This window comes from Limulus polyphemus, unplaced genomic scaffold (genome assembly GCF_000517525.1).
Source record: "Limulus polyphemus unplaced genomic scaffold, Limulus_polyphemus-2.1.2 Scaffold913, whole genome shotgun sequence".
Lineage (NCBI taxonomy): Eukaryota > Metazoa > Arthropoda > Merostomata > Xiphosura > Limulidae > Limulus > Limulus polyphemus.
In genome coordinates, this window is record NW_013666523.1 from 92,955 (window position 1) to 109,382 (window position 16,428).

The 16,428-nt window shown below is 29.6% G+C and overlaps 1 protein-coding gene across 2 annotated transcripts in view; it reads left to right on the plus strand.

Moving 5' to 3' along the window:
• The window catches only part of LOC106461205 (WD repeat-containing protein 26-like), a 26,880-nt gene extending 10,720 nt beyond the window's left edge, over positions 1–16,160 (plus strand). The window contains exons 3-14 of one of the 2 annotated variants that reach the window (XM_013921001.2): positions 2,112–2,168; positions 2,889–3,025; positions 3,225–3,322; positions 4,206–4,362; positions 4,732–4,870; positions 5,774–5,914; positions 6,669–6,788; positions 7,322–7,467; positions 9,402–9,480; positions 10,303–10,432; positions 11,791–11,994; positions 13,122–16,160. In XM_013921001.2, coding sequence (XP_013776455.1) covers positions 2,112–2,168; positions 2,889–3,025; positions 3,225–3,322; positions 4,206–4,362; positions 4,732–4,870; positions 5,774–5,914; positions 6,669–6,788; positions 7,322–7,467; positions 9,402–9,480; positions 10,303–10,432; positions 11,791–11,994; positions 13,122–13,165 — 1,452 coding nt within the window. In that variant the 3' untranslated portion in view covers positions 13,166–16,160. The remainder of the gene's footprint in view (positions 1–2,111; positions 2,169–2,888; positions 3,026–3,224; positions 3,323–4,205; positions 4,363–4,731; positions 4,871–5,773; positions 5,915–6,668; positions 6,789–7,321; positions 7,468–9,401; positions 9,481–10,302; positions 10,433–11,790; positions 11,995–13,121) is intronic. The other variant, XM_022388065.1, reaches the window with a different exon arrangement.
• The last annotated feature ends 268 nt before the right edge of the window (positions 16,161–16,428 follow it).

Below are 16,428 nucleotides of genomic sequence, written 5' to 3' on the forward strand. Positions count from 1 at the left end.
ATTTTGTTTCTTTCTTCTATTAATTAAAGTAAAATAAAGTAGTAGTAGTATAGTATATATATATATATATATATATATATATTCTTATTAACATACCTTTGTAACTTTCTTGAGCTTATGTTTATGCTAAGTGAATCAGTACTGTTATGAAAACTGTAAAATTGTAAAAGTGACAATTGTAAAATTAAAAGGTTTTGAGTTAGAAAGAACAAGTATGTAAATGTACCTATCAAGTTCTCTATTTATAGATATTTTCGAATCCCATTTTCTGTTTTTTATGTTAAATAGTTAATGTTTTTTGCACACAGATTTCACTCAGCACTCAACTTTAATAACTTGCTTGCCATGTGATGAATGAGTTGTATAAACCTAAGAGCAGGGGGGAAATTCTGTCAGTACTCACTAGTACTGAGTACTGGAATTTATTTTTTAAAGTTGTACTAGTACCAGGACTTATTTGAGCTGCTTTGTCATTATTTATGTTTACACATAATTATTTTTTTTCAAAAACAGGTCCACTTTACCCAGCTGAGTACCTCTATTTTTTTTTTGAGAATTTCACCTCTGCTTAAGAGGATGTGTATGTTACGTAAAACTGGGGTTTTGATTAGAAAATCTTTTAAAAAAGGCTAGTATTATTGCAACTATAGAAATGTTTGTTAGATGTTGATTATTCACATTTACACATTTCTAATGTACAGTTTGATCGTAACCACCAGTTACATGTATCTTTTAAAAACATTTCAAGTATTATACCTGGTGGTCATGATTTTCTAAATGCCATTAAGTACACATGCTTGAGTATAAAAAATTATGTGATCCAAGTTCTTGGATTGTAAACTGTAAAGCTGTTATTTAAGCAAGGTTAGTGCAGGTACTAAGGTATCTGTTGACTGGTACCTGCATTGAGAATTATGAAAAATATCTGATACTTCATATATACATAATCTATGATGTATAGGCTCCAGAATTAGCAATACAACAATATTTGTCTGCTTTCAGATTTCTGAACATTATCAGTTATGCAAGCTATTGTAAAGAAATGATCTTGCATTTCAGTGACTGTAGTAATTCTCACCTGGTTATCCAAACCACTAGGTCTTTTACACATAACTTAGTACACTGGGTAGTGTTCTGTTAAGTTTTGCATACACTTTTTATTAATTAAGTAGTTAAAAAACATAATATTATTTCAAATGTTTCTCTTATACACTTTTATTTGTATAACTTACACTGTTTATCATTATGTAATAAAAATTTAATAATATTGTTTTTGTCAGGTTTTTGTGTAGGGCCAGATTCTTTACAGTAGGTGTCTGTGACTTGTTGGCAATAAATTTCAACAATAAATGAACAGCATACACTCCACATATTTTAAAATAATATATATGTTCAAAACAAGCTAGTCACAGTTGACTCTAGTGCTTTAACTAATTCACTTTTTTGTCAAAAGTCCATACAGGCTGGTTCAGTTACTTTAGAATCCAATTGACAAGACAAATTCTTCTTCTTTATCTCTGTTGTTACAATACAAACTGTGAAACTTTCACTTTAGAAATCACTTGTTACAGCTAAACTGACAATCACGCGGTCTGTCTTCACTTTTTTTCACTTTTACTCTCACTAACTTACTTTACCTTCCTTCCTTTCACTAACTTGCACTCTGTATCTGCACGTATTTATAAAACATGACAGAAATATCCAGCCTTCTAGTAACAACAATATTAAACATAACGAGAAAGACTTAGAAGCTTCGAGTAAGATGACATCAACAATATTGCAAAAGTTTAGTACAACAATTAAACTGCATACACAATGTATGACTCATACAGAGTTACTTAATGAAACTTGTCATAACTATAGCTTTTAAAATAATTAATTTTAACACTCTTGTTATGAAAACAAATATTCTTTTAATATTAAATTACTATATAAACTAAATAATAACTCTTAAACTGAACAGTCTTGTATATCTAACAGTTTTAAATATACATACTTACACATACAAACTAAAATTGTTTTTATTGAGCTTACTTTCATGTATAACTTATTAAACTTTGTGTTGTATAACTTACTTTCATTTCTTTTAAAATTAAATCATTTTATTTTAGGCTGAATTAGATCTCAATGAATTAAAGTCTCTGCTAGAAGTACCTCAAGCTCTTGTGGTGAGTTTTATTTTTTAAATAGCGTCATTTTATAAGTTACTAAATATATATATTCTAGCTGGTTTCACATCAAGATGAATATGTATAAGAAAATTAAAATTTTTCTTTTTCATTAATGTGTGTGTGTGTATGTATATGCATGTGTGTATTATTTATAATGTGTTGGCCAACTTGGAATGTGTGTGTTATTTTAAAGATTAAAAATTTATTAATGGTTATAGCTATTTGGTACAATGAGTTTAGAAAATACTTTTATTAATTTTGCATTTACTCAAGCATAAAAATCACCAAATTTCAATTTCCCTGTTTTGTATATATTACATGTCTACTTATGTGAAAGAAATTAAAGTAGGCTTCAAGAACAGTAACATGTACCTAACTTTATTCGTTGAATGCCCTTTGTATTATTGTAAATGTGGCGATTACATCTTTGGGGGAATCAGTGACTTATTACTTTATCAAAGCTCAAGTTTTCTTGTTTTTTAGTTTATGTGGTGTCAACTATGTGTCTTTTAACTCAGGAAATTTAAAGTACATAATACACCTACCTTTTCAGATACAAACATATTATGGTGTTATTGTTTTAATTAACCTCATTATTATCTAAAAATTTAATTTAAAAAAAATAAAATTCTTGTAATATGATAGACAGTTATATATCAATTTCTGTTTTGATTTTGATTCAGAAGATTCATGTCACTTTTTTTTTTTTCACTTCAGGAGATGAAATTTCTTCTTCTTGAACAAAAGTATTTAGAGCATCTTGAAAACGGTCATGTGCTAGAAGCACTACAGTGTTTACGAGGTGAACTCACTCCTCTAAAGCACAACACTACTCGAGTTCATGAGCTCAGCAGGTGAGTTAAATTCTTAGAGAGGAAATGTGAGATTTCTTTTGTTTTCTAAAGGTTCCCATGATAACGTAGGAAAAGTTCTAATATTTTAGATATATTTGTTGAAGTCAGTTAATCATCAGTGCTTATTTAATTACATACAATTGTGTTATTGAGCTGATGCATGGATTTCTCACCTTTGGAGCCTTTTGTTTTTATTCAGTTACATGATGTGCAGTACAGGTGAAGAGTTACGGGGCATGGCCCAGTGGGATGGGAAAGGAGCTCTCTCCAGACAGAAACTTATGGAAAAATTACAAAGTAAGTTTTGTTATATACTCAGTAAGCTCAAACAGTTGATAAATATTAATATAATAAGATAGGAGATAATGTAACAATTAAAACTTAATTTTGGAGAGCTAAAAATTGAATTGACATCTTTATGTTCAATAAGTATACATAAAGTTAATAATTTGATACACTGTCACTTTAAGTTTTTCTGTTTTTTTTTTTATTAACTTATTTTCATAAGTGCAGTGGATTTTCATACCGTTATGTATTTGTTTGTACATCTCTTATTAAATTTAGAATATTTGAATATATAACAAAACTTACATTTTTTCTTCCACTTGGTTTTTCCTATTGCACTTCTGGAATTTTCCAATGTCACAGTGATGCTTGTTTAATGTTTATTAGTGTGTATGTTTCATTTTACTTTTTTATTATTTTTTTGGAGTAATTTGTACTTTACCTTGTTCTAGGATTAAAAACACTGCCATTTTTGATATTATAGTACTGTATGTGTTTATAATACCTACACACACATGATGGTAATGCCTTTACTAGCAAAACCGTGGTCATGAGTAAACGACGTATTTGTGAACCGTACAGTTGTCTTGTTTTTCCTCAATTCTGTAATTATGGAGTTTCATCAGGTACCAATGGTTTCAAGTGTCAATTATGTACTAACTTATATAATTAAAATTATTTTTTCAGATTAACAAGACAACTTGGCTCATTTCTATCTGGTGAAGTGAACTGTATTCTAAGTCAAGTGTATGTCAACTTTTAATCCTCAAATTAATGGAGAATACAATCAAAGATATGATTAAATAGGTTCTTGGTTTTAAAAAAATGTTTGGTTTTCTTAATTAAAAGAAATGGAAGTTGTATGAGAAATATGTGAAATATTTTTTTTGGATAGCTTTTCTTCCACCATCTGTGATGCTACCTCCAAGGAGATTGCAAACACTACTCTCCCAGGCTCTTGAGCTGCAAAGAGATCACTGTCTCTATCACAACACAAGAGCAAATGACAGCTTGGAAAATGAATCACTGCTCACTGACCACGTTTGCACTAAGTAAGCTGAAAATGTACTCTATTGCTCGAACACTTGTAATATTAAAAGTCAACATTAATCAATTGTGGCATAGAAAAACATAGATTTAAGAAAAGATTGCACAAACAAGTATAATCCTATGTTTTAGATGATATATAGTTTTTCTACCTGTGAAAGTTTGGAAATTGGAAAAAATGGATATTTCAGAATTTTGGGATCCAAGCCCCATCTCTGGATATGCCCCTAGTGTTTGATGATTTATGAAGAAAATTGAAGATTTATTTTATAGATCTGTATAAGTTAGTGTTTATAATAAATATTTTTTTGTGATTATGAATTATATTCTTCATAATTAATTTATTTACATAACTTATCACCTTGTGTTTTCAGAGAGCAGTTTCCGTGTGACACAGTCCAAATTCTCAATGATCATTGTGATGAAGTCTGGTTCTGTAGGTTTTCCAACAATGGCCAGAAACTAGCTACAGGCTCCAAAGATAGTACTGTTATCATATGGGATATTGATCCTGTGAGAGAACTAAGATTTCTCTTATATCTATCACTATGACTATATATTTTTAGTAAATAGCTGGATAAGTAAAGACTACTTATATAAAACATTGCCAATCATAAGCTAAAGTGTCTGTGTGTCATTGCTGATTATTGTGGTTTCGTTTATGTTTATATATTTAACGTATTCAAAGTTAAAATAAAATTGGGTTTTTAGAAATGCAAGCAGATATTTATGATTTTAGAGTATAATATACTCGGTGTACCAAAACTATCCAAAAATAAACTTCCATAAAACAAAAAGAGGGAACATAAAAAGTGCTGAAACTTCACATAGATGTAGCTGCTGATGTCAAGTTAACTCTCACACACACTATTACTTCCACATCTCCACTGTTGCAAGTACAGGAAAGGTTGTAGTGACAGAACATGCAGCATTCTATTTCAGACTTGGGATAGGCTTAAAGAGCCAAACAATTTTCGTTTTCTTGGGTGGATCTTTTATTGTTACTGGTGATACAACCGACGTTTTATCATGGTGATGGAAAACTTGATATATTAGTTACAACTATACAAAGTTTTGTAGCTTTTGTTTTTATAGCTACTCTTTTTGGTGTTTTATTTTAGGAAAAATAATTTTGGTACACCCTTTATTTATTTGATTATTTTTTAGAATTAAATGGTACATTCCCAAATGGTTGTATACTTATAGAAAATGTTATACTAAGGTACAAATTAACGAGTTTCTCAAGTGGTTGAAATACTTCGTACTATTGTGAAATTTTTATCAAAAAATTAGTTTTTATTTCATACAGATTGAGGAAGATAAAGATATAATAATACTCATATATGTTTGGCAAATTTGATAAAAATATAAACTGGAAAAAGAATATACACTGAAAATGTATGATGTTGACTTCAGGTTACTTTGGAACTGAGACATAGAAAAACCTTGGAAGGGCACTCTTATGGGCTCTCCTACCTTTCCTGGAGTCCTGATGACAACTATCTAGTAGCTTGTGGTCGAGATGATTGCTCAGACTTGTGGGTGTGGAATGTTGAGGTGTGTGGATCTTTAAAGTCCTTTTTTTTTGCTGTATTTCTACACTAAATTAAATTTGTTAAACTTTATTATAGCCATGTAATATGTAAAAATTTGGAGAGTTCTAGCTTTATATAAACACTTCTACAGTTTTATCAAAACTATTCTGAAAGAATACCACATTTACACTGTAATGTTGTAAAGTGTTGCATTATTTATTCACAATGTATAGTATTGTTTTTATTCAGTATTTATTCACAGTGTCTAGATTTTTTTTAGGAAATAGATATTCAGTGCCTAGTATTGTCTTTCTTGTAGTTTTTATTCAATGTCTAGTGTTATCTTTCAAGTAATATTTAGTGGCAATTATTGTCTTTCAGATAGTGTTTATTCACAGTGACAAATTTTTTTAAATTGTTTTTTCATGCCATAAAGTATTGTGTTTAATGAATTTGTTTTTTAGTGTTATAAAGTATTGTGTTTAATAAATTTGTTTTTTAGTGTTATAAAGTATTGTGTTTGACGTATTTGTTTTTTTAGTGCTATAAAGTATTGTATCTAATGAATTTATTTTCTTTAGTGTTATAAGGTATTGTGTTTAATGAATTTTTTTTATCACAATAGTTCTGGACCATTCTGTATAACTTCCGCTTTATATGTATGTATATATATATGTTAAACTTACTAAACTCTTAAGTGCTAGTTCACTTTTAAGATATATTTAATTTGTACAAGGTAGTGAAGTTTTATTATTTTGACTTGATTGTTATTTCAGACTGGCAACTTGCGAGTCAAGATGAACAATTCTCCAGAGGACTCTCTCACGTCATGTGCTTGGCATAAGGATGGCAAAAAATTTGTTACTGGTGGATCAAGGGGCCAGTTTTTTCAATGTGTAAGGTGTTTTTTTTGTTGTTATTGTTAGTTTTAGTGAAAAAAATGTTGAAAATATCAGTTTCTGAGTAGTAGGGCAATTAAAAACAATGCTGACTGATCGTGAACGAATAACACTCACTCCAATCTTATGGTTTTTGTCTTCTTATCATACTTTGCTAAATCATTGTAGTTTTTGTATAGGTTTAGGTTTTAAAATTTTTATGTTAATATGTGTATGTTTTATTCAAATGTTAGTTAATACACACGATTTACTTGGAAATAAAACTTACAAATCTTGATAATTTTAGATCATATGAAACATGATCTTTTCTATCACAGTTGTTCAAGTTATTCCTTTAAATGTGAATGATAGTTAGATATTTCATTAAATCTAGTGGTTCTATCATAGTAGATGTGTAGCTGTCTGTGCAGTGATAATGTTTGCTCTTTCAGTCCAATTTTTTTAGTATTATAAGATCATAGCTTTTATTTTATTGATATATACGTCATTTTTAGTCTGTATAATCGAAATAACATACATATTTTTGTCAGGACTTAGATGGAACTGTTTTGGACTCTTGGGAAGGTGTCAGAGTCCAATGCTTATGGTGCCGTAATGATGGAAAGACAGTTCTAGCTGCAGACACACATTATAGAATTAGGGGCTACAACTTTGAAGAACTCACAGATTTTAATATGTAGGTCTAATTAGTTACGTTGTAATGCATTAATGCTACTCTCTTCAAGGCTAATTTTTTCTCCATTGTGTAATATCTTTTAAAGCACATTCATTTAAAGAATTTTTATTATTACGAGTTTTTGTTTTGTTTGTCTCTCTTTTTTCAGTCTGTTCTCAATTTATTTTAGAATCATACTCTTAAGATTAAGAGGAGTAATGTTACTGAGTCTGTTGCACAACATGTTTTAACGAAATATAATGTCTCAATCACTTAATCTTGAGTCTGAGATTTTTCACTCATTATTATTTTAAAACCAGTGCTCTAAACTTTGTCTAGTAGGTAAAGATAGGATTGTGGTAATTTAAGTTTCTTTAATAAGTAAAAAAGGGATTGTATGATTATAACTTTGTTAGTTAGGTAATGGTGAGATTGTAGTAATTTAAATTTGTTTAGTAGGTAAAGATTGGATTGTACTAATGTAACTTTGTTAATTAGGTATGATGAGGTTGTCATAATTTAAATGTTTATCAAGCAAAGATGAGATTGTAGTAATTTTACTTTGTTTAATAAGTAAAGATGAGACCAATGTTACCTCAAATTTGTTAAATTTTTGTGTGAATAAATGTTTTTGTGTGTACCAGTAACAAGGCAATGTGCAGATTTTTTTTTTGGGGGGGGGGATATTTTTAGACCATCAACTCTATTAAATCATTAGGCCACCTTGCAATGCCACCAGTTGGTTATTTAGGCTTTAGGCCTATCAACTGCCAGGGTCATTAAAGCCTTCAATGTGTTGAGAGTCCTTACCATTATTGAGGATGTGTGGGCCTGAAATAATAAAGTGTGCACATTTGATTAGTTATTGTTCAGCCATTCAGCTTACAGGGAACATTGGGTGGGACTGTATTAATTTAATTGTGTATTAGGTAAAAATGGGGTTGTTCTAACTTTGTTTGGTAGATAAAGTTAAAGATGAGGTTTTACTCTAACCCTATCAACACGGGTCAAAGACTATGTCATCGCATTTGTTGACTCAAATTTAAAATTTTATTCAACTATTATTTTATGAATTTATGTCAATAAGTTTGGTATCATATAGTAGATTATAATTAAAGTTTTAGTATTATGCATTAGTTAATTTAAAAGTAAATATTAAAAAACATACCTAAATATTGATTTTTGTGGGTCACATGGTATGTTAAATGCAGCATTGGTGTAAATTCAATGTTTGTGATGTTCAAATACAAAGTCTATAGTTTCTTATGAATTAGGAACTCAAATTGCCAATATTGATAAGCTAGAATATAAAATAAAAACCTTCTATCTGTTCTATTTGATGAGATATTGCTACATTTACTGACTCAAGCACAGTGGCCCCTCCCATTTCTTTCTTTTTTTGGAAAACACTTGCTCACATACACCTACTTTATGACGTGTCAATAACCAATCAAAAGCTCAGAATGTCCTCTAGTGGCTTTCTCAGTAGTTAAAGATGAGGTTTAACTTTAACTTTGTTTAGTAAATATGTATGAGTGTATTCAGTTAATTTTGTTTAGAAAGTAAGAATGATTTCAAACTAATTTAGATAAAGACAAAAATTTTCTCAGTTAACTTTGTTTAGTAAGTATTAAAGTAATGATGAGATTGTACTGAGTTAACACGGCGTAGTAAATAAGAATATGATTATACTCAGTTACCCTTTGTTTAGTAAGTATTAAAGTAATGATGAGATTGTACACGGCGTAGTAAATAAGAATATGATTATACTCAGTTACCCTTTGTTTAGTAAGTATTAAAGTAATGATGAGATTGTACACAGCGTAGTAAATAAGAATATGATTATACTCAGTTACCCTTTGTTTAGCAAAAAAGTAAGAATGATAATATACTCAATGGTCTATTTTATAAGATTACAATACCAAGAATTTAACATATTCTTTGGTTTTATGTAGAATTCAAGAGGACCATGAAATAATGTCTTTCACATGTGACGATACAGGAAGACTAGCCTTGCTGAATATAGCTACTCAGGTGGTAATCTTTTGTAAATCTTGACATAAAATCAACATAAAATTATTTTTTAGATTAGAAGAAGATAACAAAACTAGAGGTTAATCAAAGAGATTGAAGTTTAAGTTATGATAAGCATTTATGATATTTTAAATTACTTTTCACTGTCAGGTAAGTCTTTAAAATATTTGTTTTCATATTCTTGAGATAGTTATACCATCCCAATCAGAATCACTGATAGATAAAGAATACATTAAATGAATTATACATTCATAGGTTTTATTTTCTGATTGATGAATAAGTACAGTTTAACTGTGTGTATAATGTATTACTTGTCATGATACAGCAATGAGAGAATGGATTATACTCTAATAACAATATTGTTTTACTGTTGAAACTTGAACGTTTAAATTGTGAAATTTTGATATAGTACATTGAGGTATTTAATTATTTTTTTTTGCTGCTATTTTCAATGTTAGTTTACTTGAAACATAAGAGATTTAAGATTGTTCAGTGTTTATGTTTAAGGTTTTTAAAATTAAGTAAAATGTATTTGAAGTTTCATATTTAAAATGTTTTTTCTTTCTAGGAAAGATGTAGGTTTGGGATTGCCAAACATGGGGTATTCTCTCTGCTATTAACTTACTGTTGTCTAATTATAGAAGTGTTGAATTATAAAACTGTATGTTGTAATTTTGTGTACATTTGAGGTACATTTATTTTAATAAAAGTTGTCATATTGGGGGAACTTAAAGAAAAGCTTGTAATTAAAAAGTTTTAAGAAATAAATAAGTAAGACTAAGCCTGTTTAATTCAGTTCTGTTCTTATATTTGTTGCCCTAGGGTGTCCACCTCTGGGACCTAGAAGATAAAGTCCTAATTAGAAAGTTTCAAGGAATTACTCAAGGCTACTATTTAATCCACTCTTGCTTTGGAGGAACTAATCAAGTTTTTGTGGCTAGTGGAAGTGAAGGTAAGCGACTACAGAACAAACATCAGGAATTTACGATAGGTTCTTCTACACAAAAAGGGCTAAGGTATTTGAGAGTTGATCCCATACGTTTATATTAGAATGTGAAATCTTTTCCTGCTGGGTACCTAGAGTTTTGCTGTTTCTGTAGTTTATAAATTATCCATAAGTATACTTGTAGGTCATTGTATCACAGGAATTGGGAATACTGTTTAAAAATTATTATTGCCAGATCAAATATTCTTGTGATAGAATAGGTTTATAAGAACATTTATGAATATTTTTTTTTACTTACTAATATTTCTTGATTGTGCATTGTGGGTCTTTATTAAATAAACTAGTAATTCTTGCTCAACTCAAAATGTATTAATTAAGAGAGCCATGTTGGAAATTTGAAATTAGTTAGTAGCCAAGGTTCCCCTCATTTGAAGTTATAAAAATATTATGGGTGAGAATAGGCTTTAAATCATTATTTTGTTTATATACTTCAATACTGGTAAGATCTGCATTTTGCATCATGTTGAGTAATTTTATGTTTTTGTTTGTAATAACAGTTGATGTAAAGAGCTGACAAAAACAAAAAGTGGAAACACTTTTCTGTACAAAATATACATAGGTAACTCCAACAATAATTAGTTAGATTGAATGCAATATTAACAGATTGTATTAACAGATGTAAAGAGCTGACAAAAACAAAAAGTGAAAACACTTTTCTGTACAAAATATACATAGGTAACTCCAACAATAATTAGTTGGATTAAGTGCAGTATTAACAGATGTAAAGAGCTGACAAAAACGAAAAGTGAAAACACTTTTCTGTACAAAACATACATAGTTAACTCCAACAATAGTTAGTTGGATTAAATGCAATATTAACAGATTTTTTTGTAAATTGTTTTGTGTCACTCATTATTAGAGACCCCGAACCAACAAAGTCATGGACCCATGAGCAGTATAGTATGGTGCATAAATAGTTAAGAAAAATGTGTTTAAGTACCCAGTGGGAGCTCATTGATATTGTACACAGTAATATATTTTGCAAAAACAAAGAAAATTTTCAAATTGACTTAAAAAAGCACATTATTTTACTTCATAAATAACAGTTTTTATTAGATGAAAGAAAAAAAATCCTTGTTTTTTTTTCAATGCCAAATATTAATATCGAAATTTGTTATCATTAAAACTATTGTAATAGCACTCTTGTGAAGTTTATCGTAACAAGCTTTTATATGTATAATTTTGCTTTGCGTTTTATCTGCTTCAGGATACTTAAGAAGCAAGAAATGCTTAAAAGAAAAGTAGCTTATACTTTAAAAGATACATTCTACAAAATTTCCATTAAAAGTCTTGTAATTTTTCAGACAACAAAGTCTACATCTGGCACATCAAGAGAGAGAAGCCAATCGCTGTACTGACAGGACATACTCGAACTGTTAACTGTGTCTCCTGGAACCCTGCCTACCCAAGTATGCTAGCCAGTGCCTCTGATGATGGAACTGTACGAATATGGGGTCCTACAGAACAGTACCGGGTTAAAAGAAAGCACAGAGGTAAATCTTCATGCAGTAAGTGGTTTATGGTACCTCAGTTTTCAGCAAACAGATAGATTTTGAACATTTGCTAAATTCAACCTGAACTATTTATTCTAGACTTATTTATTAGAATTATGTTAATCTATATTTACTGTACTTAATTCTCTGATAGAGAAAGAAACTACAAAAATGTAATCACTGCTGAAGAAAGATACAGTATATAGAAATGTGAATATTTTTGGCAAAAAAAGACTACATAAAATGCCATCAGTATTGAAATGAGAATCTACATACAAAGATTACATAAGTTCTTTAAGAATGGACAGGCTGTAAATGTGTTTACTTTTGGAGAAAAAATCTGGTTACAAGTAGGTGCTCTCTGCTAGAGAAAATCATTGAGTAATAAAACTTCTTCATTGATGGAGGAAAATACTGGATGTAAATATAGTCACTGCTGCAAGAAGAGGTTACAAAGTTGTGTCCACAACTTAATACTAAAGAAAAGGACTAGATATAAATGCTTTTCTCGCTGCTGGAGGATGAGATTGAATACAAAGATTTGATTACTGTTTGAGGAATCAAGCATGCACTTAGTACTTAGGAAGAGATTGATAGATGGTGAACTTATTACGGATGTGTAGCAAGTATAAATTAATTAAATGAAAATTTTTTTGTTTGTTTTATTTTCTATGAATATTCAAGCCTAATTCAAAGAATATTTATGAACGTGTAGAACTTATGTCAGTTTTTAATGTTTTATATATACTGTAATCAAGTAAGGATATTACTAGTATGAATATTTAGCTTTTTAGATGTGCACAAATTATTCTTAAAGTTTTTTGCAACTTTCTTGAAATTCTGTAAGGAGAGTCCTGTTAATTTTAATTTGCATTGTAAACATAAACCAGTCATTTGTTGTCTGAATCCTTCATGGATAATTGCTTATTCTCTAAAACTTGCAGATTTAGTTTTCCTCCTAACTAAGATACACAAATGGTAGTTTTAAACTAAACTTAACCCATAAAGCTTGAATTCATTTTCTTGTATATTTTAGTTGTTTTGCATATACTTGCTTATCCTGCTTTGTGACTTTTGGTTTTCATATTAGTAAGTCTTGTGGGTTGATTCTTTGATGATTTATGCTGATAATTCCTTTCCAGGCCAGTCCTCATCGTGTAATTCAAGTTCAAATACAGCTGTCTAGCATCTATCACCAATTAACCTTTACGAACTGACTGGCTGACCAACACTGTGTTCATATTTTGAAGAACCATCTTCAGTTTTGGGCTCTCATCCTGTGTGTTCAGCTTATTTTTCACCTAATAAGGACGTTAATTTCCTTCTTTTTTAAAACAAGGTTCTGAACATATTAATATTTTCCAGTTTTTGTTGTTTTTTTTACAAACAGAAATTCAAAGTGTGAATAAGTTAAGGATTAAGCCTCATTATTTTTTAATACAATTTTCTTTATATTAATCATTTAAATCAATTTTTTCATAAGAAGAACTTGGATTATGAGAAGAATCATGTATACCGATGAAGTACCGGAGAACTCAATTGGTAAAAACAACTATATCTATATATATATAAACACACACACACACACACACACATAAAATTTATTGATGTAAAGATAAAATCAAATACTTGCATTAATTATTAAGTGTATGTTATAAAGCCAGAATTTGGTTTCTTGGGTAGCAATTTTTTTTTATAAAGAGGCAGGTGGTTGTTGTGTTCTAAGTTTAATTACATTGTCTTTATGTATCGTTTTATAATATTCAGCAGGAATATGGACATTGCATTAACTGTTTTAATGAATTACTTGTGTGATCGTTGTTATTTATGATTTTAACATGATGGTAAATTTTACATTTTATCTCTGTATAGGGTAACAAAAGTATCCCTGAAAAAAAATTGGAGATACCATAGAACAACTAGTACCAATTACATTGTTCTATAACTTCTTTCTTCAAGTACAAATATGCTATTATACAAACCATTCCCTTCTGTTGGTTCATTCAGGAATGTGATTTATACTGGTATTCATTCATTGTGTCTAAAACTAAAAGTATTACATGCTGTATCTAGAAACCTAAAATACAGTTAATAAACAATTTAAGTTAGGATAACAGGTAGAGTTCTATCTAAATGTGAGATTTAATATATTTAGCCCCTGCTCATAGTTATCATTATTGAAATAAGAAAGTTACTCTCAATTTTATAGAATTTATATTTATTAATAAAAAAATATTTCTGTGGAATATTGAGTTTAATGAAATATAGCTTTTGTTAAAACTCTGAAGTCTTTGTTAGTTTTGTTTCATATTATAATGAACTCCACCCGAGTCTATTAAAAAAAAGCCACATTCTATATTTCACAGTTTCAAAGTATAAACAACTGCAGTAAATTTTTTGTTCTTTCAAAGTTTGTAGTGCATACTGGAGAGATTTACACATTTTGATAAAAGTTTAGAAAAAAACTACCTTTACATTCTAGATAAATATAAAAGAATATATTTTTATTTCAACCAACATTTTGCTTTTATTATTAACGCTGATGAAGCCACAAAAGTGAAACGTTGGTTGAAATAAAAATGTTCTTTTATGTTCATCTGGAGTCTGAAGGTAATTTTTTCTAAACTTTTATCAAACTGCAGTAAAGTTACAATATGAGTCTTCAGAGACATGCTCATTTTTGTGTGTAATTTTGGAAATTTGTAAGTCTTTAGGTTAGGAACTTATTAACTTGGTTCTACTGCCATTAATAAAATTTTGATTTGAATGCTGCAGGTACCATTTTTCAAATTGGTAATATTAACTGAAAGAACACGCAATAAAATTAACTTACCATTTCCTTTCTCCTTTTAATGCATTCACTAGAAATAATGTTTGGAGTCATCTTCAGTCAATAATCATTTTTACTTTGGTACGATACACAACTGGTGCCTTTACTAATTAATAGACCAAGTCATATATCAGCAAGGGGGAGGTCATGTTAAAACTAGCAAATATTCTTGGGTTACAGTTAGGTAGACTATTCATGTAAAAATAACAATGTAATTTGTTATGATTACTTAATAGTTGTGAAGATTGGTGATATTTCCATGGAACTGTCAGTTTTCATATCTGTCAGAATTGGTGAAATTTCATAGGATTATTCATCTCAAAATCTATCAGAATCAATACAATTGACAGTTGATATCTATCAAAATTGGAGAGATTGTATAAAATTGTTGTGTTACTGATTGAACTTCCAACTTCATCATAGATGCAAGTCCTTCAGTGCTTGTTATTGATACCGATGTTGTGTAGTACATGGATACCATGTAGTATCTGTTCTTGTTTGTCAGTTGTTTGTTGTTTTACTGTGTACTTGTAATGTGGTCTTGAGAGTTTTACAGATTTTATTTATAAAACTTACTGATCAAGAGTGAATTATAAAATATCTGGTACTTCAGCATAGTTCCAAAACCATGTTTAAATGTACAATAGTAGGCTGTTTTTCTACCTTGTCTAACTTGAGATTTGCAATGTGCTGTTTTGGGGATATTCTGCAGTTCATATAATTCTATACAAGTACAGAATGGCCATTATATCTAGCAGTTTGTTTATAGATAATTTCATATAGATCAAAATTCCTTTTATATTAATAAAATTATTTTTATCTTGTTTTGGTTGCATAAAGAATTACTGCTATTAAAAGGGTGAAGATCTGTTTAGTTGAGGAATACATAGATAAAAGCTACTAAATATTGTAGGTGCATGTTTTCCTTCAATAAAAACTACTTGGAAAATTGTAGCTTGGGTATGTAGAGAACTAAGTAAACTCTCAAATAATTTTAACTACAACAATTAAAGGTTACTTTTGAATGTAAATTGGAAACATGCCTATTAGCAGGTGTAAAAAATAAATGTAGACTTTTAATCTTTCTTAAGAACAAATGTACTGACTTTTTGTGAACTTCATCATTCACACTGAACGTGCTCGCCCTTTTAAATGGGGCATTATAATGTGATGGTCAATCCCACTATTCATTGGTAAAAGAGTAGCCCAAGAGTTGGCAGTGGCTGGTGTTGACTAGCTGCTTTCTCTCTAGTCTATCACTGTAAAATTGTACCCCAGTGGGACAGCGGTATGTCTTCAGATTTGCAACACTACAATCAGGGATTTGATTTCCCTCAGTGGACACAGCAGATAACAGATAGGAATGGCTAATGCAGATAGTCCTTGAGTAGCTTTGCACGAAATCCAAACCAACCAATGATCATCCACATATTTTAGCCAAAAGAACTATGTAAATTAAGATTAGCAGTTGTTTTTAGAATTCTTACATAACTAGTGACAATCAGAGTAGTTCTACTCAGTCCTGTTGCAAACAGTAGGGTACATTTATGTGATTATGAAAATTAAAACATTTTGAGGAAAATATGCAGTATGCAAGTTGATTATTATTATTATTATTT